This window comes from Harpia harpyja, chromosome 13 (genome assembly GCF_026419915.1).
Source record: "Harpia harpyja isolate bHarHar1 chromosome 13, bHarHar1 primary haplotype, whole genome shotgun sequence".
Lineage (NCBI taxonomy): Eukaryota > Metazoa > Chordata > Aves > Accipitriformes > Accipitridae > Harpia > Harpia harpyja.
In genome coordinates, this window is record NC_068952.1 from 36,120,037 (window position 1) to 36,143,698 (window position 23,662).

General features: G+C 43.6%; 1 protein-coding gene across 1 annotated transcript; it reads right to left on the reverse strand.

Moving 5' to 3' along the window:
* Positions 1 to 1,684: 1,684 nt before the first annotated feature.
* TAF5L (TATA-box binding protein associated factor 5 like) lies at positions 1,685 to 23,639 on the reverse strand. Its single transcript, XM_052805641.1, is given in 6 exon segments — positions 1,685 to 3,644; positions 9,589 to 9,617; positions 9,620 to 10,357; positions 13,212 to 13,316; positions 18,253 to 18,397; positions 23,391 to 23,639. Coding segments are annotated over 5 exon segments (1,812 nt in total). The 5' UTR covers positions 18,395 to 18,397; positions 23,391 to 23,639; the 3' UTR covers positions 1,685 to 2,846.
* Between the last annotated feature and the right edge of the window lie 23 nt (positions 23,640 to 23,662).

Sequence of the window (23,662 nt, forward strand, 5' to 3'; positions counted from 1 at the left end):
TATATACTTAGAATAAGGAAGGGGTCTCTGCAAATGCACACTTATTTCTGAACTACGCAGTTAATTGAGATTATGGTCCAAATTTTGCTAGACTTAATGGTATTCCTTCCTCCCACTCATACTTTCCTCCCAGTTCTGCCTTGAAATGCAGGCTGTCAATCAATTGCAGACATTTCTTATAGTCTACATTATTTCCTGCTTTCCTGCCTTCAAACATTTACATTCCATGAGCACCAAAAACTGTCCACACAGTACATAAAGTTTATAGGTTTGAAGTGCATTGTTATATTGTTTTTTGCAACACTTCGGAAATAATTTTTACATCTTTTGGCCTATGTACATATAATAGGATTTGCTTCCTAAGCCTCTTTACTCCTGTCAGTTTTGTATGCAAAATACTTCAGAATAACCCAACTAATAAAAAGCCCAATTCCACTGCAGAAGATGTTGAAGGGAAACTTTGTTCTCTGCCCATCTCACCTTTATTCCCCGCACCCCCCCGGCTTTCAGTTGCTGTTTGCTCTACTTCAGTACCAAAAGTCCAGCTGTTCAACATCTAAACACTGTTCAGGACATATGGCAACAAACAGAAAATGAGTTCCAGTGAACACTGGTGAGCCATATCCTTTCTAGGTATTCACACAGGCATTCAGCCAAGCACTTCGATGCTTTGCTATGATACAAGAGCAGCCATTTCACAAGGAAATCTTTGGGCTAGAATCTGCATAATCGAGCAAAACCAATCAAAACAACCATAGACATTACTGCAGGTTGAAGAATACAGTGCATTTAGTCTGCTAAGCAGTTATCAGCTCAGTAGATCTGAAGGAGAAGGTCTCTCTAGAGACCTGTGTAGTACAAAGCATCAGCAATACAACCACCTCTCGTACTATTTTTTTCAAAATACCCGATCCTGGTCTGGGATTGTTGAGCTGCTTCACACTTCTGATATCCAGCCATCAGAAAATTAGCAGTGCCACTCAACTCTGAGCATACAGGGGGGTTTCTGGTGCTCGCAGAGCTGAGCCACAGCACACACCCTTACTAATCTCAGAAAGGTCAAACACTTTTCTGATAAAAGGTTTTGGTCGTTTACCAACCTAAGTAGACAAAAAAAAAACCCAAACCAATTGCGAGCTGTCATCTAAACTCTTAAGATTGTTTGGATGTTCTCAAGAGAATTCTCTCATGAAAGTCCAGAAGCCCTGAGGGAAGCTGAAGGGAATTATTGTTTAATATTGACAGCCTGTCTAGAAGACATTAGGACTGGGCCTCTGCTCGAAAGAGGCATTTTAGAACATGAAACCACCAAGTAAAGGTCATGCAGCACTACAGAATGAGGCCTTCTGGTGCACAGTGTCAACCTCAGGGGACACCTAGATCCTCCACGTGCATTTCAGCTGACCTACAAAGCTGTGTCAATATCCTACTCCATGACCTGCCAAGTCAGCTCTGTGGAAAGCATGTAGGGGGACATCAAAACAGCATGCACCAAGTGAGCGAGACCACCAGATCCAGCCTCCCAGTGCCAAGCAGGCTCTGGCTCAAGCAGTGTAGGAGACGCATGCTCCTGCCCTCTCCTACCCCTGCAAGCCAGAGCAAGTTTCCCAGAAAGGGACCAAACCATTTTTTTTTTTTTTTTAAACTAAATGCTTTTAATAGAAAACAAAATACAAAATAACTCTTTCCAGAAAGCAGAAATATTTAATCTCTCCAAATGACAAACTAGAACGTGCTTTTTTCGCAGATCCTTGTTGTAAATGCTGATGATTTATCTCACAAAGCGTTCATGAAACTGATATTGCAACATTTTGAGAAAAATCCAACACTGGCAGAGCTGCCTCTGTGTATGCACAATAATTTAGTAATACTATTTTTTCCCATGTCACTTTGTGTTTGTCTCTCTCCCCCTTCCCCTCTCCCTAGACTGCCAACTTCCATTTACGGAAATATTTCTGTGAGGTGCAGTGGTGGACCGACATGCCCCGTTTCCATCAGGAGTCCAAACTTAGCCACTTCAGTTCTATAGTGCCCTCCCTCCAGACAAGGCAAGTCGTTTATTACCCTTAAAGCCACCGCTCTACCCCCACTGTCCTCCCATCCTCAAAACACAGTGCAACCAGATTCAGAAAGATTCCTAATAAATGGAACATAAATACAAATATCACAGCTAGTACCAGGAACCAAACCCAAGTGACAATGCAGAGATGGGCCCCAACTGAGGTCAGATTTCGATCCCCTTACTAAAAAGAAAGATGGTATTTTCTACTTAGCTAGTCCAAAATATTCCAGAAGTGCTACAGGGAGCTGTAATATTTAGGACCACTATCACTGTAGAAAATACATAATGTTCTTTTAATAGAAGGGTCTTAAAATGCTGGTCCTCTGCAATAACAGGAAAACAAAAGCAAAACAAAACAAAAAACACCGGGCCAGTAGTTCTCCACACACTCAAGCCTCAGTTAACAGTAGGTAAGATGTGCCCATCAATCAACGCAGGATATTTAAGTGCAGGTCAGCAGCTTATCTGGTTGGCAGTTTCACTTGTCTGGACCAGGCTTTTGGTTTCCCCAAGCTACTGGATTTACTCCCCTTTTCCCCATCCCTACAAGTACAAGATTAGAATGTATATGCATTTTCATCACTCCTCCTTTTTTCCTTACTCCGTTCAACAGCACAGGCCTTTTTGTGGGCAAGACATTTTAAAGCATTTGCATCACTCTGAATGAACGTGCCTTTCAAGGGGGCAGAGGAAGAAAAGTGTTTCACAGTCAGTACTCTCAGCTTGCAATGGACTCTGGCGTTCAATACACCCACCCACTTCCCTAAGAAAAAAAAAAAAAAAATTAAAGTTCCTGATTTTCTTGTGCAATTCCAGTCACTAGAAGAAGATTACAGGCCATAAACTGTACGCTCAGTACATTATTCATTTGTCCGGTATATACACCAACCAGTTCACTGGAAGACCCATCTGCAGGGGCGTTGCAGTAAGTGTTCCGAATGTCCCAGACCCGGACTGAATTGTCCATCGACGCTGAAGCAATTAAACTACTGTCAGGGCTAAAAGTAAGGCTGGTTATGTTGTCCGTGTGGCCCCTCAGTTCTTTGTAAAGAGTTCCTGATGCCAAGTCCCACAGCTTTAGCCGCTGGTCTTCACCTGCTGATGCCAGGTACTTACCGTTGGGAGAAAACGCAAGCGCGAGTACGGGGCCACGGTGCCCGGTGAAAAGACGCACCGAGTTGCCTTGCTGAGTGCTCCACAAGCGCACAGTTTTGTCTGTGGAGCCCGTCGCTAAGTAGTTGGAATTGGGGTGGAACTTCACACAGTCTACGTCCGCCAAATGGCCTGCGTATATTCGCAGCGGGTACGTCCGATCAAATGACCAGAGCCTTGCAGTGCGATCGTGGGAACCACTGGCAAAGTACAGGCTGCAGGGGCTAATATCCAAATCCCAGACAGGATAGGCATGTCCTTGGTACAACACAGTGTTTGTAAAACTTCTGAGGTCCCAGTATCTGATGGACATGTCCTCAGAACACGATAAGAGTCCCGAACTGTCTGAAAGGAACCTCGTGCTATACACGGGTCCACAGTGTCCTCTCAGGATCTTCATTTCTGTGCCTGCACTGTCGTCCTCTTCCTCCTGGTCAAGGAGGAGAAAAAGAAACAAGAAAGGAAAGCATGTTTATCTGTTCAACAAATACAGGAACCACCATGAGGAAAACAGGCGGGTGTTAATACAGAATAAGTTATTTTAGACGTGGCACACTTTGTGCAACTCTGAGACACAAACATTGTTAGCACTTTTGCTACACCTAAGTTAACGCTGGAAGAGATGGCAAGATAAGGCTTTATATAAAGGTTTTATCTTCATTTTGGGTAGCTTCATGCTTACTCCAGAAGGCACCTTAACCTGGAACTGTACGCAAATAGGGGAAAAGCCCCAATATTTTATGACATTTTTCCACTTGCTAAAAACATATGCTTATTCCCTATCCACTCTCTGCTAAACTTTTGGCTAAGATGTTGAAACAGATCTTGGCATCTGCTCTTTTGGTGTGGTCATTATTGGAAGTGAATCTCACAGTAGAGAAAAAGAAACACAGATGTCTTAAACAAAAGGCAGGAGATGGGCAAGACAAAGCATATTTGACAAACTGTCTGCTGGACATTCTTAGCCCCACACGTGAACAGAAACGCAGTAAGGCCATAATATCTCTTTCTCCATGCAAGCCCCATCAGGATGCTTTCACATCCTCACCCTTCAAGAACGGCAAACGTATGCAGCTTATTTAGGTCAAAGGATCTATTTTGGGGTAGGAGAAGATGAATAACCACAAAAATGATGGCACTGGAAACCTTTTTATCCTGTAATTCTCCAATTCAAGTAGCAGGGCAGAGAGTCAACAAGTAAAGGCTTTTACATTTAAAGACTGCTCAGTGAGCTGTGCTAATGGAATCTCCCAATGGAGGGTAAGAGTCTCTGAAAGTCTATGCCAGTAGCACCTCTTGACACTCAAAGGCTACATACTGCACAAGTTTCAACAAATCTCACCTCAAGAGAGCGTCCTTGCCTAACAAGCTGGGGTCTCACTGGCAGAGTACAAGATAACCACAGCTTGGGGTGCACCAGCGTAGTAGCTCGAGACCACGCTTCCTCAGGGCTGTCAGGCAGACACTCTTCCTCAATACTGAATCAGTAACACTCATCCACACACAATCTCTGCACATCAAATTCAACACACACCCTTTTGTTTGTGAGCAGCCCCTTTAACTTTTATCATTGCAAACTGGCCCGTTTCCTGCAGAAGGAACGCTTCCTGCCCTGAGAGGAAACCCAGTTCCCCAGGGCTGCTGGACTGCTGAAAACCAGCAGAAGTCAGTGCATCGTGAGCAGCTCTCTTGGCTGACACGGCATCTCCCATCCCTCTGACCTCAGGACCCACAGACGGTTTTGCTTCAGACTTAGCAAGAGTCCTGAAAGCCCTTCTCCTCCAGTGGTTTCAAATCTCACATCAGAGGTGAGCAAACTCTGACTTAGCTAGCTTGCTGCCTTTCTCTCTCAGCTGCGTGTTTAGTAATAGGCAGCAAGCCGTGTTTAGCAATGCTAATTCTCTTCAGAGTAGTCAGTGCCCATGGGATTTTTATGATGGGGCTGTGAGCCAACTTCATCTCTACGATGGAGGTGAGGCAGAGAGAAATTGCAGGCTCTAGCACGAAAAGCCCCATTCTTATTCAAATTGCTTTTTCTACCTCAGATAAGAGCATTGCTTGCCGGAATCCACAGCATCTCTAGGCTATGTTACCACATGAAAGGAGAGAAGCTGATACCTGCAGCATTTTATAGTATTTAGTTATGACCATAAGATTCCTGACAAGTTACCAGTGGAAGCCCATTCAAGTTACCCACGTTGTACTATAGTTTCTGTGAATTCTGCAGGTCCAGATACTTAATTTTATGCCTTCAAATTCAAGCAGGGCTACTTAGGCTGTCTGCAAGCACATACTCTTTCTCTCTTACAAGCACCTACTCTTTTCTTGTATTACAGTAGCAGCTTATTTGACAATGCCTTCTGCAGCATTGAAAACCACACTCCTGTATGGTCACAGGTAGCAAATCTTATCTTTGACTTCTGTTTGACACCCACTTAGCATAACAACTGCACACTGCTATTATAGCTCACCGAACAGTATACCTATAATGCTCTCGAGTCACTAAATTTTTCCATTTCCCCCCCATCCAAGTTAGTCTGCTGACCAGATTAACAAAGCAGCTGGAAGTGCAGCCACTGTATTACTGCCCTGCAGAACCAAGCTTCATTTCTCTGGCAGATCAAGCACACTCTTCCTTGCATCCCACAGCTACTACCACGCAGGTGAGCATTTGCAGCAGCTACAGAAGCACTGCAACCTGTGTTATAAACCAGCAGGAAGGCAGGGAATCCCTCTTCATAATATTTTTTCAGGATTCCAATTTCACACACTGAGTATGTTTCCTGGATATAACGTACCCCTGGGCACTACCCAGATATCCATCAGCTCCTTCTGAAGTGGTTGCTGCTGCAGGTTAACATGAACTGATTTGTATTTCCTTGGGATGGACAAGAAATTAAGTTATATATGCCTATTTTAATCAATAACCTACACACACACACACTAAAAGCTACCTTTTATTATTTGAGCTATCCATTTTGAAAAGAACTATGAAAACGGATTTTAAGTAATAGGATAGAACTGGAAAACCTACCAACAGTACTAAAATGGGCTGAAAAAAAAATATTTCCGCTTCAACAGTGAACAGGAAATCTTCCTGAGCAAATGCAAGACTCCCCAAAATTATATTACTAAGAAACTGAAAAGAACAAAAATGTTGGCATGTTTTGTTACACAGGACACCTTCCAAATGATACACCTGTGGACAGACTGCCCAACTCCTCAGCTATTACTTAAATCAGTAATGGATTTTCATGACAGTCATTTGGACGCAGAAAAAATTACTGATGATGAATTTAACCATGTGAGTAGCAAATGTTATCTAGCTGACAAAAATTATCTTGATCTTCCACCCAGCATAAGCCTCAAAGGAATAAGTGAGCTTCAAAGAGCAACAATAACCTCAAAAAAACCAAAACGCCCCCCCCCCCCCCGCTTTTTTTTCCCCCCCTTCTAACCAGTAACAGGTTTCCCTGGGTGTTGTCATCTCTCTCATCCTGAAGTGCTCTTAAGATGTCAAAAGGGAGGATCTCTTACCTGCCTACAGTAGGGATGTCCTAGGAGGAAAAGATGAGGGAGTAAATACCACAGCTCTCTTTGCAGGACATTTCTTACTGCTCCTTCCAAAATTCCCTCCCATCTGCCATCCACCAAGGTGTCAGCATCATGCCTGCTCATTACCACTTGAAGGACTACTGCCACTTAAAAACAGAACCTTAGAAGCAAAGCTGAAAGACTCAAGTCTTAGTCTTCACAGAATTTAAAGGCTGCCACTCTTGCAGCTTGGAACAGAAAGCATTACTTTCTGTCGTTGATTTATGTAGTATCAGTGATGAGCATGGCAAAATTGCAGAGACAAACAATACGTCCATTTGCACAGCTGCAAAAATGCATTTTTATACTGGACCTTAAGTAAGAGAGACTACAAAGTGGCATTTGTGAGATGCTACTGTGAAGAAAACAGAATTATTTTATCCCAAATTAGTAAGGCTCTCCTATTTCCAAGAAGCAAGACAACACTGGTGAAGTGCACTGGGGCATCACACTGATCAAAAATCACTAAAACTACACCTAGTAGATTATTTTGACCTTAGTGGCACAAAGGTTTTACATGAACTAGGAAAAAACGTCATTCTCTAATGCTTTTGCCAAGTCTCAACCTCATTTTTTATATACGTATATACAAAAAGAGTTAATAAACCCAATAGCATAGTTTTAGTGCCACCTTGAACAAGATCCACTGAAACTAGCACAGTTTTAGACTTCTGTATCTTCACAAACAGAAGGACCCACTTGCTTGCAGCAAATCAGAAACCAAGCTGAAGATTAATTATTTCAGGCACTACTATTTAAATACTGTATCCAAAGCTAATTACACAACACAGAAATCAACCAAACCAAACAAAATTTAGAAACCTTACAAAACCCAGCCAAGTTTAACATCCTCACAAGTTATTCTATAGAACTCACTGAAGTAATGTCAAAGCACATTCAGAATTTTTGTTCTTTGTCAAAGTTTTCATCAGATTTATCGCTGTGAATTGTTGCTGAGCAGACTGCAGTGACAGTCTGAAGCACAGCCCCTGTTCACCCTGAGCTGCATTACTGATGACTGCAGCCTGGTCAGGGTGGTCTTGTCTGGTTTGTCTTAGTATCTGTGGCTTCCACTCCTGTGGCACCCAAGCAGGTGCTGGTCTGTTCCCACCTGCAACCCCATGGGAGCCTGTGTATTTTCACTTAAGGCTCCCAGACACTGGAATTTATTTCCTTTGTAGTCAATAGGCTTTCATTTGCATTTGGGACCCATAACCAGCAGTGCACTCAGGCTGGTATCCTCCTTTAACTTTGAACTCCTGATCAGGTCACTGTTTGTTTTGTCAGTGGTGGAAGTTATTCAGAGCAATGATGACTTTGATCTGTGCTGGTCTTTGACCAGTTTTTGGTTTTAGACCTGTGCACAAATACTGCAGGATACACAAAATACTAAATGGCCAACAAGGGCCATTTGTACTCAAGCTTCCATTGCTGTTTCATAATACACTTATAACATGCAAGTATGTGCCTACGTGCCAAAAAAAAGCCAAAACACACTCCTGATAACCTGGCAGTATCTCACTTTTCTATAGTCTGGAGCCAAAGGAGGTCACCTGCTGATTTACCAGAGAAATTCTCCTCTGTTGTAGGTTATTGACATTTGGTTTCCATGACAGGCAATACATAGTCACATGTCCTATGAACTCTTGCAGCTTATAATGAAAACAAGTCAGTCCATAGCTCTATCTTGGGCTAGTCTGGCCCATTTACCTGCTCACTCTGCAGAAAGGGTTAACCTGGGAAGCAGTGAGCATGCCACTGTGCTATCTCACCTGGATGCCTGCCTCTAGTTCTCAAGCTGACTAACAAAGCAATCCCTAACCATAGAACTCTGCACACAGGAAGCTCTCTGCACTCTTCCAAAATAAACAGAACCCTGCCACTAGGTATTTTTTGTAAGAAAAAGCAGTGGAAAAAAGGATGTTTTTCCTGCTAAACACTCAACACAAGAACATATGAGGCTTCCCCCCCGCCTTCAAGAGAGGAGTGATTAAACAAAGGAAGAGTCACAAATTCTGATCTCTAACCAGATATAAGATGCTACGTGGGCAGCTGTGGTGAGAGAGAAGGAAGGGCGTGACTAGATGGCAAAAGAGAGTAAACTAGAAGATGCTATCTAGCCTGGCATGTGAAGGCACACACATCCCTGTTCTTGTCTCCAGCACTCCAGAGTGGGAAGCCACTGAAGTTTCTACACCGCAGATTCCTTAACAGAGACATTTTGCATAATTTTTCCATGCTAACTCTTCACCTCTGGTTAAGGTGATTCCTGAAATACAGTTTTGCACTTAGGCATCCCTCCTTCTTCCTGAGGCCTCAGACCAGCTTCCTTTGGCTCTCTCCTTACTTTGTCTTTATTCTCCCTCTTCCTGCATCTCTCCCCTTCTCTCCATCCTCTGATTGCTTGTTCTGAGCCACTTTCTTTCTAGTTTTCATTCATCACAGTGTGTTTTTACTGCCTGCATCTCCTCATTTCATCTTCCCATCCATAAGAAGACTCCACGCTCCTCAGGGAAGGGAGCCTTCTCTAGTCACCCATCCTTACTGGGCTGTCTGTGTAGTCCCGTCTGTTCAAGGACAGCTGGAGGAGAGAAATCAGCACCTAGGACTAACAAACTATGACCCGAGCACAAACTCATTGCAGCATTTACAGCCACTGCAGGAAAGAACAAGGATCAGAGTAGGCTATAAAATTTGTGCGTCAAGGCAGACAAGTTGTGGAACAGCCTTACAGTCCCCTAAGACGTTACTAGATACTCCACAATGCATGCCCAAAATACCTTGGCAGAAAGGGTAGGGGGGGGGGGGAAATGGGTATCCAGACCTCCTCATCCAGGATGTCACAAGCCAGACGGATGCGGGACACATCAACGAGGTGGGGCTCAGATTTTAACTTCCTGGAACGCAGGCTCCACAGCTTCACACACGAATTATCGAACCCAGCAGCGAGCAGCTTGCTATTTGGTGAAATCTCTGCAGTGTTCAGCAACTGCTCTGTGTTATAGAAGGCATAGAAACAGATGGTTGTTAAGGAAGGGGGCCCGTCCTTGACACGTTTAATGCTGTCCTGCAGTAAATCCAGTGCCGCCTCGTTCTGCAGAATGGAAGCCGGCACATCGCTGGGTTCCAGGCCGTTGCTCTCGTTGCGTGAGGAGCTCCCACCGGCGTAGAGCTGGTAGTCAGTCCTCTTGGCGGGCTGCACATCCAGGTGAATGTGCAAGGTCAGGACTTTGCACAGGGCGTTGTTGTTGTCACTTTGGAGGTAGCGAAGAAGGTAGTTGTAGCTGTCCTCTTGAAGGCGGATGACGTACTTGTTGTCCAGAAAAGCCCGGAGCTTCAAGTTGGACAGGATATCTTGAATAGTCATGGTAGTCTGCAACTGCTCAATGATATCCTTCTGGCTGGCATTCTGCAAGAACATGCCATGGAAGCGGCTGTAAAAACTGTCCACTGTGCTTTTTAGGCCATTCTGGACCATGTTCAGATGGAGGTAGACGAAAAGGGGATACAGAAGAGGCATCACTTCATGGCTGTGCTGAGAATCTGAATCTATATGAAAAACAGCAACAAACTTTGAATGATTTCTCAATCCACTTTCTACTGGGAATAGAACAGAGCAAGGACAATTACTGCAAAAAGCCTTGACAGTGGCATCAGAGAGCAAGCAAGAGGAGACTTTTGCTGGCGCAGCTAAGTGAACCTCTTCTGTCACCTAAAGGGGATACACAGTACCTATTAGAGATCTGAACAGAGATTTTCAAGTCAGTGAGGTACCTTGTCAGAACAAAATGCAGAGATTTCAAAACTCTTTTTAGGTGTGGGTCAGCTTTAAAATACCACCTCATAAAATATATGACAGCTGAATTTTTCCCCTGTTTATTTAAGGAGAAAAACTATGCCCTCTGCTTATTGTAATAAATGGACTTCAAAATTTACTCATTATATTTAAAATAGTATTTAACATGTTTAAGTCAAAATTATTTACCTAGCTTGTGTGGGCCTGAACTTTGGTGGCTTTTTTTTCCTCTCAGCTTCAATAAAACTTGCATGTGATGCTTTGGATGAAACTGATTTGTCTCCAGGGGAAAGGAAGCTGCAGCTTCCAAATGTACTGCAATATGCTGTGCTCTTGTGTTATTTCTGTGCCTGCTCATGTGCATGCTGTCTCTCTCTCCCCCACTCTCTCTGCCAAGGCAAATCCCAGCAGTAATTCCTAGTACACAGTGTAACGAACTCCTGATTAGGCTGTGCTGTACCTTGCAGAGACTAATCTGTGCCACAGCTCCACCCCTCCTTCACCAGCTTCTTGGGGCTGTTTCCCTCCCGCATTCAGCCGGTTGCAGGGAGCTGGAAGGAGCAGAACCCTGCCACAGAACACCATGGCAACATACAGGGCCACAACAACGAGCTACCGGAGGACCAAATGGTCCAAATTACTGGAACAAAATAGGCATTGCTGATCCTCAAACATCACTGCTTCTTTTCAGTTTGTTCTTTCCTCCTGCCACTCACCAATCCATATTCTTTTTTTCCCCTTACCATTAGGTTATTTTTCCTCTCCTGTTGAGCACCCTTCAGGCTTTCTCTGGTCCATACTGTGCCTCTTCCATTTCTACATGAGTAACTAGAATGTGTGTGGTGTGCAGTGTATGCATACGTATTTGCATACTTAGGCATCATTCTCCCTTCTGTCCCACTGAAGCTGGGCCAAAGCCAGTGAAACCAGTGGTCTGTATGTAGTAAAAGCTCTAAGCAGCCAGCAGCCGCTCTTTTCTCTGCAGGTGCTCTAGCCCAGAAATGCAACAAGGGGCAGGACCTCACTCTGCAGCGGGGGAAAAAGGGAAGAGATAGGAAGATGTCAGAAACAGGAACAAAGAGAAGGTTCCCCAGGAACATATGGAGAGGTTACAGAAGCTGGGTCTGTCTAGCCTGGAGAAGAATAAAGGGATATCCAATTGCTGCCTTCAGTATCCAGTGGGACATTATGGAGGAAAAGGAGCTAGCCTCTTCTCTGAGGTGCTCAAAGGACAACAGGCAAGCTGCTGCAAGGGAAATTCTCACCAAATCGCTCAGCCCTCCAGCCGGGGCCCAGAGGTGCCAAGCAATCACCACACTTTTTGATTTTCAAAACCTGGCTGGACAAGGCCCTGAGCAACCTGATCGAACTCCGATCTTGCCCTGCTTTGAGCAGCTGGTTGAACTAGAGACCTCTAGAGCAATTCCTAAATTATTCAGTGGTCCTAGTCCCCTGCCCAGACCTCAGTGCCCCTGGAGGCAGGCATCACAGAAATGGGAATTGTCCTGCTGTGCCTTGTGGCTGGCTGGCAAGTTACTCCCTTGCAGAAACAGAAGCAGTTCATGTGTGTAAAAAATCAGAACTGAGCAAAAGGGAAAAAAAAAAAAAAAAAAAAAAAGAAAACAGTCGACCTGAACACCAAAACCACACCTAGCACTTCCCCAAGCAATATTTAAGCCACTGAACAGAGCAATGGTACTTCTCAAAAATCTATCAAACAATAAGGATTTACCTCCAATACTAAAGTGCAATGGTGTTGAACTGCTCTAGATGGCAAGTCTAAGACTTCACTGTTTTCTGCCTCTGCTTGCCTCCCTCCCTTTTCTTCAACAACTATCAGGAATATTAATCCCAGTGTTATGCACACTGGGATCAAATCCCTACACTGGACAACTGTAGATGTGCTCAAAGGTGGGAGGAGTGGCAACCTCACTTTCCCTGGTACTGTTCTCTAAAAATCCTATCTGATTTCTTCTTCCTACATTTGGGACTCATAGAATAAGGACATTCCCAGGAGTAGCTTTTTTTTTTAATTATTAAAAAGTCATTAAAAAAAAAAAAAGAAAAATCATTATAGTCTTCTGCATCACACTACAGAATGAGAATTTTTTAACTTTGTCATATACCTCCAGTCTCAAAGCCAGTACAGAAAAATTTAAGGTAACAAATTCTCCCTTAAAAAGCCAGACTATCATAAAAATAAGCCAATTATGAATAAAATTAAAAACCCTAAACTAGGAGACAGCAGAGAACTACACTCATTTCTAAGTTACCTGCCTTTCACATAAAACACTAATCTTCCTTCTTGTCCTATATATGTATGCTGTTGTCTAGAAGATATACAAAGGCCAAATGCTTGAACAAGAAAGGCCAAACAGTCAGGTATCTACAAAAACCAAAGGTACTCAGCACTTGGACAACAACAAAAAAAAAAAAAAAGAAAGAAAAATTAAGTATTTCTAATTGTAGTAACAGAAGTCTCAAAACTAGAAATCAAAAGATTATTAGAGACATGATTTTAAATTTTATTATGTTGCCTTTTACTCATTGAAATGACACCAAAAAAAATATCAGCTACTTTCCTCTTCCTTGCTTCCTGATATTTACCTGTTAGAAAATTGCGTAATCGTCCAAATTGTACTTCATATTGCTGTGGCTCCGCCAGGCAGGGAGCTGCAGACACAACGTTGGCGCAACCAGATTCAGATTGGACTGTGAAATAAAATAAGTAAAAATTAAATAGGGATATAAGGAGTTTTGCATGTGTCTGGAAACAAAGCTTCTCATAAAATCCAAGGTAATGCAGCCACCAAGATGACATTTCATCTTTCAAACCATCCAGGGATGACATAGTCCGAAGGATCTAAACATGGCAATAACAACCTAGACAGATCATGAATGAGAAAGTATACTGAAAGCTTAAAAAAACCCCCCACCCTAAAAATCTCAGCAACTCATCTGGTCCCCCCAGAATACATTTTTAATTTCAGAAACAACCTTAATTTCCCAAGAAATTCAGAGTAACACCGTCACAAGTCCCTTACCAGTTTTATGAGATACTCAGTGGTTTTACTACTTTGCACTCAGAAAAGATGCAGAAAGCAACCTACAACTTTCCCCAAAACAAAGTTTCTTTTTCAGGAGGACCCACCAACTATCGTGGACAGAAGGCCTGCAGTGACACTACCTCAGTCTCAAATTCCTTGTCCCAGTCATTACCATTTACAACAAATTATAATCATTAGCATTTACTAGTCTCCTGGAGGTGGTGGTGAAAACACACTGCATCTCTAAGCAAGCACTTTTTAAATCAAAACATCTCCTCCTCCTCCCTGAGGATTTTAGGTTAAAGGGCAGCTGGTATCTGACCAAAAACCCAGTTGTAATGGTCTCCTGAGGTGGTGTTAAACTGATTTTCAGAACCAGTATCAACTCTGGTAAAAGTGGTTCTGAACTATTTAGAAAGGGAATTGGCTTTTCTTTCTCTGGCACCAAACCTTTGCTCTTCTGTTAACCTCTCAGAATCCGACAGGGGACTCTGTGCATGTTTACAGACACCCACCAACATACCCTAAGCATATACAAGTACCAGTGATTAGAAACACCAGTTACAAAATTATAACTAATATGTTTATTTGTCTGCTCTTCTAAGAAGAGCACTAAAGGGCAAGGAGTTTCACTGTTTTCCTTTCCTAATTTTTTTTCAATTCATAACCATTTTCCCCTCCACAAAACCTGTTTTCATTACTCTCACTTTCAACTCCTTCAACTTCTTTCAGTCCCCGCTGCCCCCCACCACCTTCCATCCCCTCTCTTTGCCTTCCTACTCCCGATTCATCGCTTTTTGTTCCAACATTTGGCTCACACACAGAGGCACAACTCTGACAGCCCTGGAAATCTATAAACAACATCATCGAATGTTCACGTGCTAAAGAGAGATAGGCCAGCCTCCAGCTCATCTCAATGCTTCTAATTAGAAAGAGATCAGCACATGGTGTACAGGCAGCCTGTCGCTATTCTCGCTCTCTCTCCCTGGTGAGACACAGGTCTATCTGCCTGGAGCTTATGGAAATACAGAAGGTACGTTTACCAACTCTCCAGGGCAAGCTGAATTCAGCTTTGGAAACCGAGAGCTGGGCTGTGCTTATTATCCCCGCATGGGAAAAAACAGATTCCAGCACCAATGCCATATCTTCTCTCAAATCAGTTTAGAAATAAACAAATATAACCTCTTGAAAGGTACAGATACACTGCACTTCCTACAGCCTGGCTGCCTGAGAAACTCAAAGCTGGCTCACATACTGGTATTACTTAACAACTAAAGTAAAAAGTAAAATAGCAAGTAAAAACTCTGCTATTCAGACTTAAAATGTAATATAATCAATATTCAGCATGAGAAAGTAAACTGCATGTACACACCTGTAGTAACTGAACAACACCTAGTGACAGTTTTCAATGTCACCCATACTCCTTTATTGTAAAAGCAAAGAAAAACAGAAATAAGAGAGCCTGTCTTTTACGCTGTCACAGGGTTACATACAAGGGTCAACTCTTCACAGAGTTCTCGTGGCCTCATTTCAGCAGGAATGGGAACGACTTTCCACCTTGCTCATGCCATGCAAGCACAACTTACTATCCTTGGCTTTATGAAGTGCTCCCTCCATGCCACCTATTCAACTTTCTCTGCATAAGCAACTTAAATCCAAAATTAAGACGTACGTCATGCTTCAGAAAGAGGATCATCATCTTTGGCTACCTATCCTAGAACAGTCTGGCTGGGCAATCATTATGCCCTACTCTTTCAGTCATGATGCTAGAGCTCGTCCCCATCAAATGTTAAACAAACCCTACATACCAGACAGTTATAACAAGTTCAAATTCTAATTCTTTTCCTTCCCAAAACTTCACACCAACCAGAACTGCAAAAAGGATCAAGAGCTCAACTGATTCCAAAACAAGAGTAAAATTTTCAGGCATATTTTTCTCCTGGTGGAAATAAAACAGTGGCCATATCCTTTTCATACATTAATAAATATACCATAGTTTCTTTTCCACCTTCCCCAGTGGTCATAAGAACATCTATTGGAAACATCTGCTCCTTGACGTCACTTCCAGTAATTGCAACCAGCTATGCAACCTGATAGCAAATTCAAAGGAACTCGCTCCTAACTCAGGGATATGGATAGTACCCTCCTGGTCTTGTGTGTTGGCTACGAGCAGCATTCCTTCCAGCTAACAAATGCAGGGCTACTGTAAATGCTGTTTAACAGCAACTGATTCCTCTTTTACGTGACTGTATGATTTACATATGATTTTACATTATTTCAGATAGTCCTATGTGTCAATAGCATACTATGGACAATATTAGAGCAACCTGTTCCTTAGTCACTCATTCCGTCCTCAAATATTCTTCTAGTTTTCTACAGAAATACAGGGTAGTCACGAGGAAGCTCTGTGCTGTATTGTACTGCAGATGCGATCAGACAGGGTGCTAGGTAATCTCATCTGGGCTCCCTTTCCCTCGAAAGGTTGGACCAGATGATCTTTCAAGGTCCTTTCCAACCTGGGCTGTTCTATGATTCTGTGAAAAGAGCGCTGTACGGGTATAGCAAGTATATGAAGCAATGGACAAAGGCTGAACTGAAGAGACTCTGGATGAAGACAAAAAGAAATGCTGAGGTAAAACTGAGAAACAAAACTACTTAAAACCAAAAACAGAGGACACTTTTCACTGTGAAAGAAGAAATCACAGAATTGAAGACAGAAGTAAGCAACTCTTCCATTTATACAGGCTGGTTAATTTAGAAGTCAAACAAAATAGAAGAGCTGAACAGAAAAAGCAAGGTGAATTTTGTTAAGGAATGAGCAAAACCATCTTCAGCAAAAAATATTTGATTGCTTTCCTCGAAATAAAAGCAATTAAGGCTTTAGAATCTGGTCAGTTTTTATTCAGTGTGCAAAACTAAGATGACTGCAGCAGAAAGTATTTTCAGCCTCTGTTGTTAGAATAAGTTCAAGCTGGGGTTTTCTTTTTTGACAGTCATTCATGGAACTGCAGCATACTCACTGACAGCTTACTACAAGCATGTTTGACAAGAAGTAGTAGGCAGCTGAATGCACAAGAGCAGACCATTTTCAGTTCTAATGAAAATTTATGACTAAGTTCTCAATCACTAGCCACAAAACCCTCGCACTGGCAAGAGCATACAGACTAATAAAAAATTTAGTAATAACATTTGGTGGAAGATGAGTAAAAAGACAAGACCCAATCACACACTTATTCACACACTTTACTGAAACATTTTTTTCTGCACGATGCCATATGTGAATGCAAGGGCTCGCAATCCAATTCATCTCTCTCTCTTCAGATACTCTTGTGTCCTCCTGGTATGGACTGATCCCAAGTTCTAATCCCATTTCAACACTAGCCTTTCTACCCACCTCTCCCATAAGATCTCCCATCAAAAACAATTCAGCATTTTACTTTGGTTTAATACCTTCCCCGTCTCCCCCAGTGTTATTTCAGGGAGTTGCAACAAACTTCCGATAGTTACTCTGAAAACAGCAAGGAAATGAAAACTACTAAGATGCAAGTCACTTCTAATAATGAAATATTACCCAATTTCCTTCAGGCCCCTGAAAGAGTTAGCCTGGACAGTTACCTACAAGTAACTCATCTTTGGATTATAACTACGGCAAAATACTCTAGAGGTGGGAAGAGCTATTTTGGCATCCAATTGTATTGACCTACGAGCAGAGGAGTTATACAGCAACTAACGTTCCGTCAAATGAAGTTGTATCACAAGTTAATAAGGTCTCCACCACTCTTAGCCTAGGATACTGTCACAATCTAAGCAGTTTCTTTAACAGAAAACATTTCCTCCTTTCATTTTCACCCAAAGGTGATCCCAGGATTTTCTATTACTTCTACAAGTAAATTGAATCTTTATAACCTCCACATGGCTCGCATACTTTCAATATTTGTACATGCTCAAGCAGCAGCGTAGTTTGTTGTAACAAAAATAATAATTACAATGAAGACTGTCACATACAGGATTTGAAAAGCAGGTAGTGTAACAGGATTCAGAAGCCTTTAAGGAAGAGGTGAAAGGACATGCAGGGAAATAACTGTCTCATCCGCTGAAGGGTTTGTTCCCCCCCCCCCCCCCCCCCCCCCCCCGCAAGTGGCAGAGCGGAGCTTTCACAACTAGAAAGCTGACTAGGCCAGTGAAAGAAACAGCCTGTATCACTTCTATTTCACATGATACAGCTCTCCTGGAGTACAAAGGTACAACAGATTTTCCTGCTTCTTAATTCCTCATCTAGGTTCTTCTCACCTCCGTCCCAAAGCATCACTACTCACCAGACTTCATGTTCTTTGGAATACAACATATACATTTTCCACTACCCTGACCTGATATTTCAGCCTGCTGTTTCACTGACCATGAATCTCACCTTGTTACAATTTCATCCACTTTTTCATTCTTCAGAAGTTCCTAACTCACTCCAACTTCACACTGGAAAATTTCTTTATTTCAAAAGGAGAGCTGTCCGTATGTGCTGACAAATTCACGTAGTTACCAATATACATACTCACACTTGTCACAGCTCTGCCAAGAAGCATGCATGGAAAATAGGATAGGATTACCTGTGAGATTAGCTGCCATCTCTTCAGCAGTCTGACACAGCCTCAGCCCTTGTTTTAGGGGACCTTCTGAGTCCACATACTGACGGCGCTTGAGGTAGCAGGACACTGCCATCTGAATCTGTTCTGTGCGTACACGTTTCATGACCTCAAAAGAAAAGAAAGAGATGATGAAGCTCTTACTGTGTAGGTATACACCAAGATCAATGTACACCATAGCTGTATTAAAACTGATGGAAGACAAATGGCTCAGTATTTTCATTGCTGAAGTCAAACAACTTCATTACTGAAATACGAAAGCAACAGAGAGCATTTGCCTCTCGGTACTAAGGCATAACTAGACACCTTGAATCAGATCCCTGAAGATATTTCACTGCCTAATTCTACTAATTTCATGAAGGAATCAAAAATACTTTTCTGGATTCTGGGCTAAAACTGCAGTGGTGAGCTGAAGCATTTGTTTTTGTTAAAAATAACTCATAAAAAGGGAACATTTCTCCTCCTTGCTTTTACAATAGCAGGTGGGTATTCTTCAGTCATCTTCTGATTCCTCTGCTTGACCAACCAATAAAACAATTCCAGAAGAGTCAAGGGAATGAGAAAATAATATACAAAGAAGGAAATTTCAGAATCATAATGCTTTAAATAGTACTCCTATTTGGGGAGTCCAAGAAGCAATAGTTTATCACCTAAACTTAAAAGTTTAGAGCCAGACTTCTGGCACTTCAGTCAGGTTAAGTCCCCAGGAAAAAAAAAATAAAACAAAACAGGTAAATTAAAACAAAAGCAGAGTCTTCTGCCTTTTTCACCTGCCCTCATCTACCTAGACTTCCCTCCTACAAAAGTAAAAAAAAAAAAAGAACTCTTTGAAGTTTCCTTTATATAAATTTTGAAATCCATCCTCACAAACACCGCTTGGTAGTATCTCAAAACCAAAAAGAGCCCAATGCTAGCTTTTAGACTCTGGCTTGTAACAAAAGAATCTCAGTAAGATGAATGCAATAGCTCTCTTGCTATTTGATTAGTCCCTGACTGCCACCAATCCTTCGCAATACCCATCGATTTTACACAGAAGTTTAGATAACCTAAAAGGCTTTAAATAAAGCAGAACTAAGCAACAGTTTTATTCTAGCAGATTAACAGGTAAAGCCTGCCTCAAGATAGTTCTACACCTTACAGCCCCGCTATCAATGACCTGCATAAGTTTTACAAATGCACATGCTTTCCGGTTTGAGCAGCTAAATGTAATGAAACACAGCTTCTCAGAGAGACAGACAAGGATGCCCTTTCCCCCCTTCTAAGAACCGTATTTCTAACAAACTGACAGCTTTAAAAACATGATCATAAATGAGCCTTTTCTAATAGCCATGCACACTTCAGTGCTTATCCCAGTTGTTAGAACAATAAGCCCTCTGTGAAGTTCCAAGCGGATGGGGATGCAAGGTTTCAGCAAAAGTTACTTTAAACAGATACATGGAATTGCAAACCCATATGCTTTGGCGAAAACCTTAAAAAGACTTCCATTTGTTCTCACAGGTGAAGTAACTGTTGAGGGTGGGGAAGGGGCATCAACAGGCGTGGAGTTTTCACAGCATTTCCAGACAGACCTATTAAAATCGTGAGTTTCAACCACAACTTTCCCACTCCAAAAGCAAACTTCCTTTTCATCTTCCTTGCAATTAAAGAAATTATATCTGAAATGTACACGGTCTCAAATAGAACACTTATTCTGCTACACAAAAGTGTAGGAAAGACAGAATTCTAATGAAGACCATGAAGAAGGGTGGACACAGAGATGGACCAGCATCTTGGCACCCTCCCAAAAAAACACCCTTAACCAAGCTTCGCAATGTATTACATTTACCATGCTGCGTTTCAGCTAGCAGCATGGACTCATGTACAAGTGACTTGCCCAGGTCCACACTAACGCCTCTGCATCCCGTCTGCCATAGAGCTTCGGTTTGGGTAGCAACTTAATTATATTTGAGATGCTCTCATAGATGCTTATTTCAGGTCTAGAAACCACTTTGGAGATTTTGCATCTAGACTGTTGTATTTAGCTTATAATCCAAAAGAAACTCACTCCCAAAACGGCATGCAACAGATTCAACTAAATGTTTCTGAAGCGGTTTAGCCAGTCAGAACTGCGCAAATCAGCCTCAGGCCTGTGGTTCAATTGCAAAAAGAGAGCATCCAGAAATATCCTTGCCCATACTTTTTGCTTCAGTTACAGGATCAATCTGCACTAGGTTAGATTTGGTGAGAAAACCCTTATTCTTTATGGCAGAGCATGCACGTACAGATAATTCCTCATAAACTCATAATGGATTGGAGAAACTGAAAACTGGTGTGTGAAAGACGCAGAATTCCAGAGGACCCTTTGAAATAACACTGACAAACAAGAGGAGTACCAAGATCGTCCTTTTCAAGCTGCTGAACAAGCAGATGACCAATAGAGAAAATGGTAAATTTTAAATGATAGGCAAAAAAAGCAGTAGGTTACCCAGTAATCTCAAATTCTAACATCAGGATCGGACATTTCAGCAGCAATAGAGAAGGACCTGGGAAAGGAGCAGTCGCTGGCAGCTGATCCAAATCCAAGCTTTTTCAGAGCTCTAGGGTAATAGGGGAGCCCCAGTTTCTTCAGCCAAGATTAGCAAGGTGGCGTTTGCAGCTGCTTTATGCAATCTGTACAGTTTCTTGCTCCCTTTGCATACTCCTCCCAGCAGTCACAGTAGTGGTTGTTACCAGCAGTATCTCAAGGAGATCTCTTTCCCTACTCCCAGGTGACAAAACAGAACTACCTTACAGGAAATGCGTTTTCACGAAGAAACACCCATGGGCATCAGACCCATGGGCATCAGACACACTATCACCCCTACTTTCATTTCAGATCTTTGTTTCTTTGTTCACTTTGCCTTTATACTTCACCCTCAGCATTACAAAGAGCAATGTCACAGGAGCAGGCAAAGCGCTCATGAAAAGTGCAAGAGCAAAACCAACTTTCCTACAAATATTCTTTATCAAGCCCTCAAAATTAGACTACATCATAAAAATAAACATAAGGATGGCCTGCCAAAATACCTTTAGCTGGGTTCAAGCTGAGCCAGTGCACAACAGGTCAATGATGCAGAATTTAAAGGCAAAAAAGGACAAGCCTGCCAGTTTACCCTCCAATCATTTTTAAGACTCTAGCTCCCATCACTAAACATAATCTCCAAAATATGAAACAAACTGAAGGCATATAGCAATGCCCATCCATGCTGGCAGAAAGCTTGAAACAATCGTTTGGAAGTCCCAGCTGCCTCGTTCTTCTCAAACAGCCAGAGAGAACAATAATACTAATGCCATTAACTATTTTTACTGATAAGCAAAACACGTAAGGAAAGAGAGAAGAAAGATCACATCGAGAGTCTGCACAGCGACTATGCAGCCTCTTCTGAAGTGTCACAAATTGGACCACAAAAAAATAATTAAAAAAAGAATATTAGGTTAATTTTTTTTTGAGGAACCAAAACTACTGAAGAAACCCAGAGGAGATGGTGATCATACAAAGCACATCACAAGTTCCTCTTTCGTAGAAAAGTTGGAAATTAGCTGTGTACTAAGCACTGGACCAGGAGATTCATTTCCTGCCTATGCTACATCTCACATATAGGTTTAGGCAGATTCCACAGCCTTGAAATTTTACCAGTACAGACATAAGGAAAGCAGCTTGAAAACTAGCATTGGAAACGCTGCTTTTAAATTACTCTGCATTCCCATCCTGATGCTGGGACGGCAGCCTTTTCCTTCCAACAGACTGAGGGAAGACCTGTGAGCATCAGAGAAGAACCAAGGACAAGCAATCCTTAAAAAAACCCAAAAAGCAGTAAAACATCCCACAAAAGCACATTTTGAATATTCTCTACTGAGAACTGTGTCTCGGGCCTCAGTTGTGGACAGAGAAGTACCATCTTTTATCCCTTACCACTACAACTGAAATTTGGAGCCTACCAACAATACTAAATGACCCAATTTTAAATTTTGTGACATTCACTTAACGTAAGATTTACAAAATTTCAGAGTAAACAAGGATAAACTGACACGAAGATAACTGTGAACCTAGAGCCAAGGGACTTCACACACGCAGTGGCTGCAATTCAGAAAAACAGGCAAGTAAACACGACAAGTCGACAGGGAGACACGGCGTGGTGGTGGTGGTGCAAAATCGGAAAAGTGCCGCAGATCACAGGAACTACGGAGAAGGCTTTTGCCTGGGCAATGGCGTTCACGGGAAGAGGCAGAGGGGAAACAGCTGTGATTTTAGAAGAACCTGCATCCATTTGCATTGGACCTACATTTGGCTCACCATCCACAGATTAAGTTTTGCCAATTCCACAATGGTTTGGTTCTTTTTCCCGCCCCCCCCCCCCCAAAAGACAGAGCCAAACAGCGTGCTTCGCCCCTTCGATCTCCTCTGCGCTACCTGGGCAGGACGCGCTTTCCTCCTGCCCACGACACACCACCTTACGCCTTCAGCCTCCACCGCCGATGCCTTCCTCCTCCTCCTCCTCGGAGCAGAGCTGCCGGACCAAGCGCCGCTCGCCTTTAGGCCCCAGGGACAGTAAACCCGGGCTAACGCCAAGAGTCCTACCGAGCCCCGAGCCCGTCCCAAACGCGTCCCGGGCTGCTGCCGCCCGGGCAGCGCTGGCCAGTGGGAAAACCGAGGGCGCTCGTTGAAGGGACGCGAAAGTGAAAGTCTTCCCCTATCAGGATTAAAAATAAAAAAAACAGAAAAAGGGAAGAGAAACGCTGCGATAAGGAGCAGCTAATTAAACCCACGCGCTTTTCAAGGGGAAAAAAAAAATAATACTAATGAGGAAAGCCCACCCCGCGACCCACGGGCGCAGGGGAGGCGCCCAGCCCTGTCCTCACCCGGGGCTCACCCCGTGCCCGAGGCCCACCCCACCCCGCGGCCCGCTGGCCTCCCGGGAGCCGCCCGCCGCGCCGCGCCGGGCCGGGCCGGGCCGGGCCTGCGGGCCTCCGCCACGAGGCGGCCCGGCGGGACGACCGGGGCCCACCCCGCCCTCCCCGCGCTCCCTCACGCCGGCCCCGTGCGGGCCTCGGTCCCGCGCCGCTCCCCGCTCCCCGCCACTCACTGAGCATCGCAGGCGGCGGCGGCGGCGGCGGGAGGCGGGGGCCGGCGGGGCCGGGGCTGGGGAGCCGGGGGGCGCTGTCACTGCGCCCAGCGGCGCCAGGCGCTGCCGGCGGGCTCGCCGCCGCTGCCGCCTCCCCTGGGTGCCGGTGGTGGTGGCGCTGGCGCGGCCGGTGCTGCCCGGGGGCCGGCGGCGGCGGCTGGCGGCGGCCGCTCCATGGCCGGCTGACACACGCCGCGGCGGGCGGGCGGAGGGGGGGGGGACGGGGGACGGGG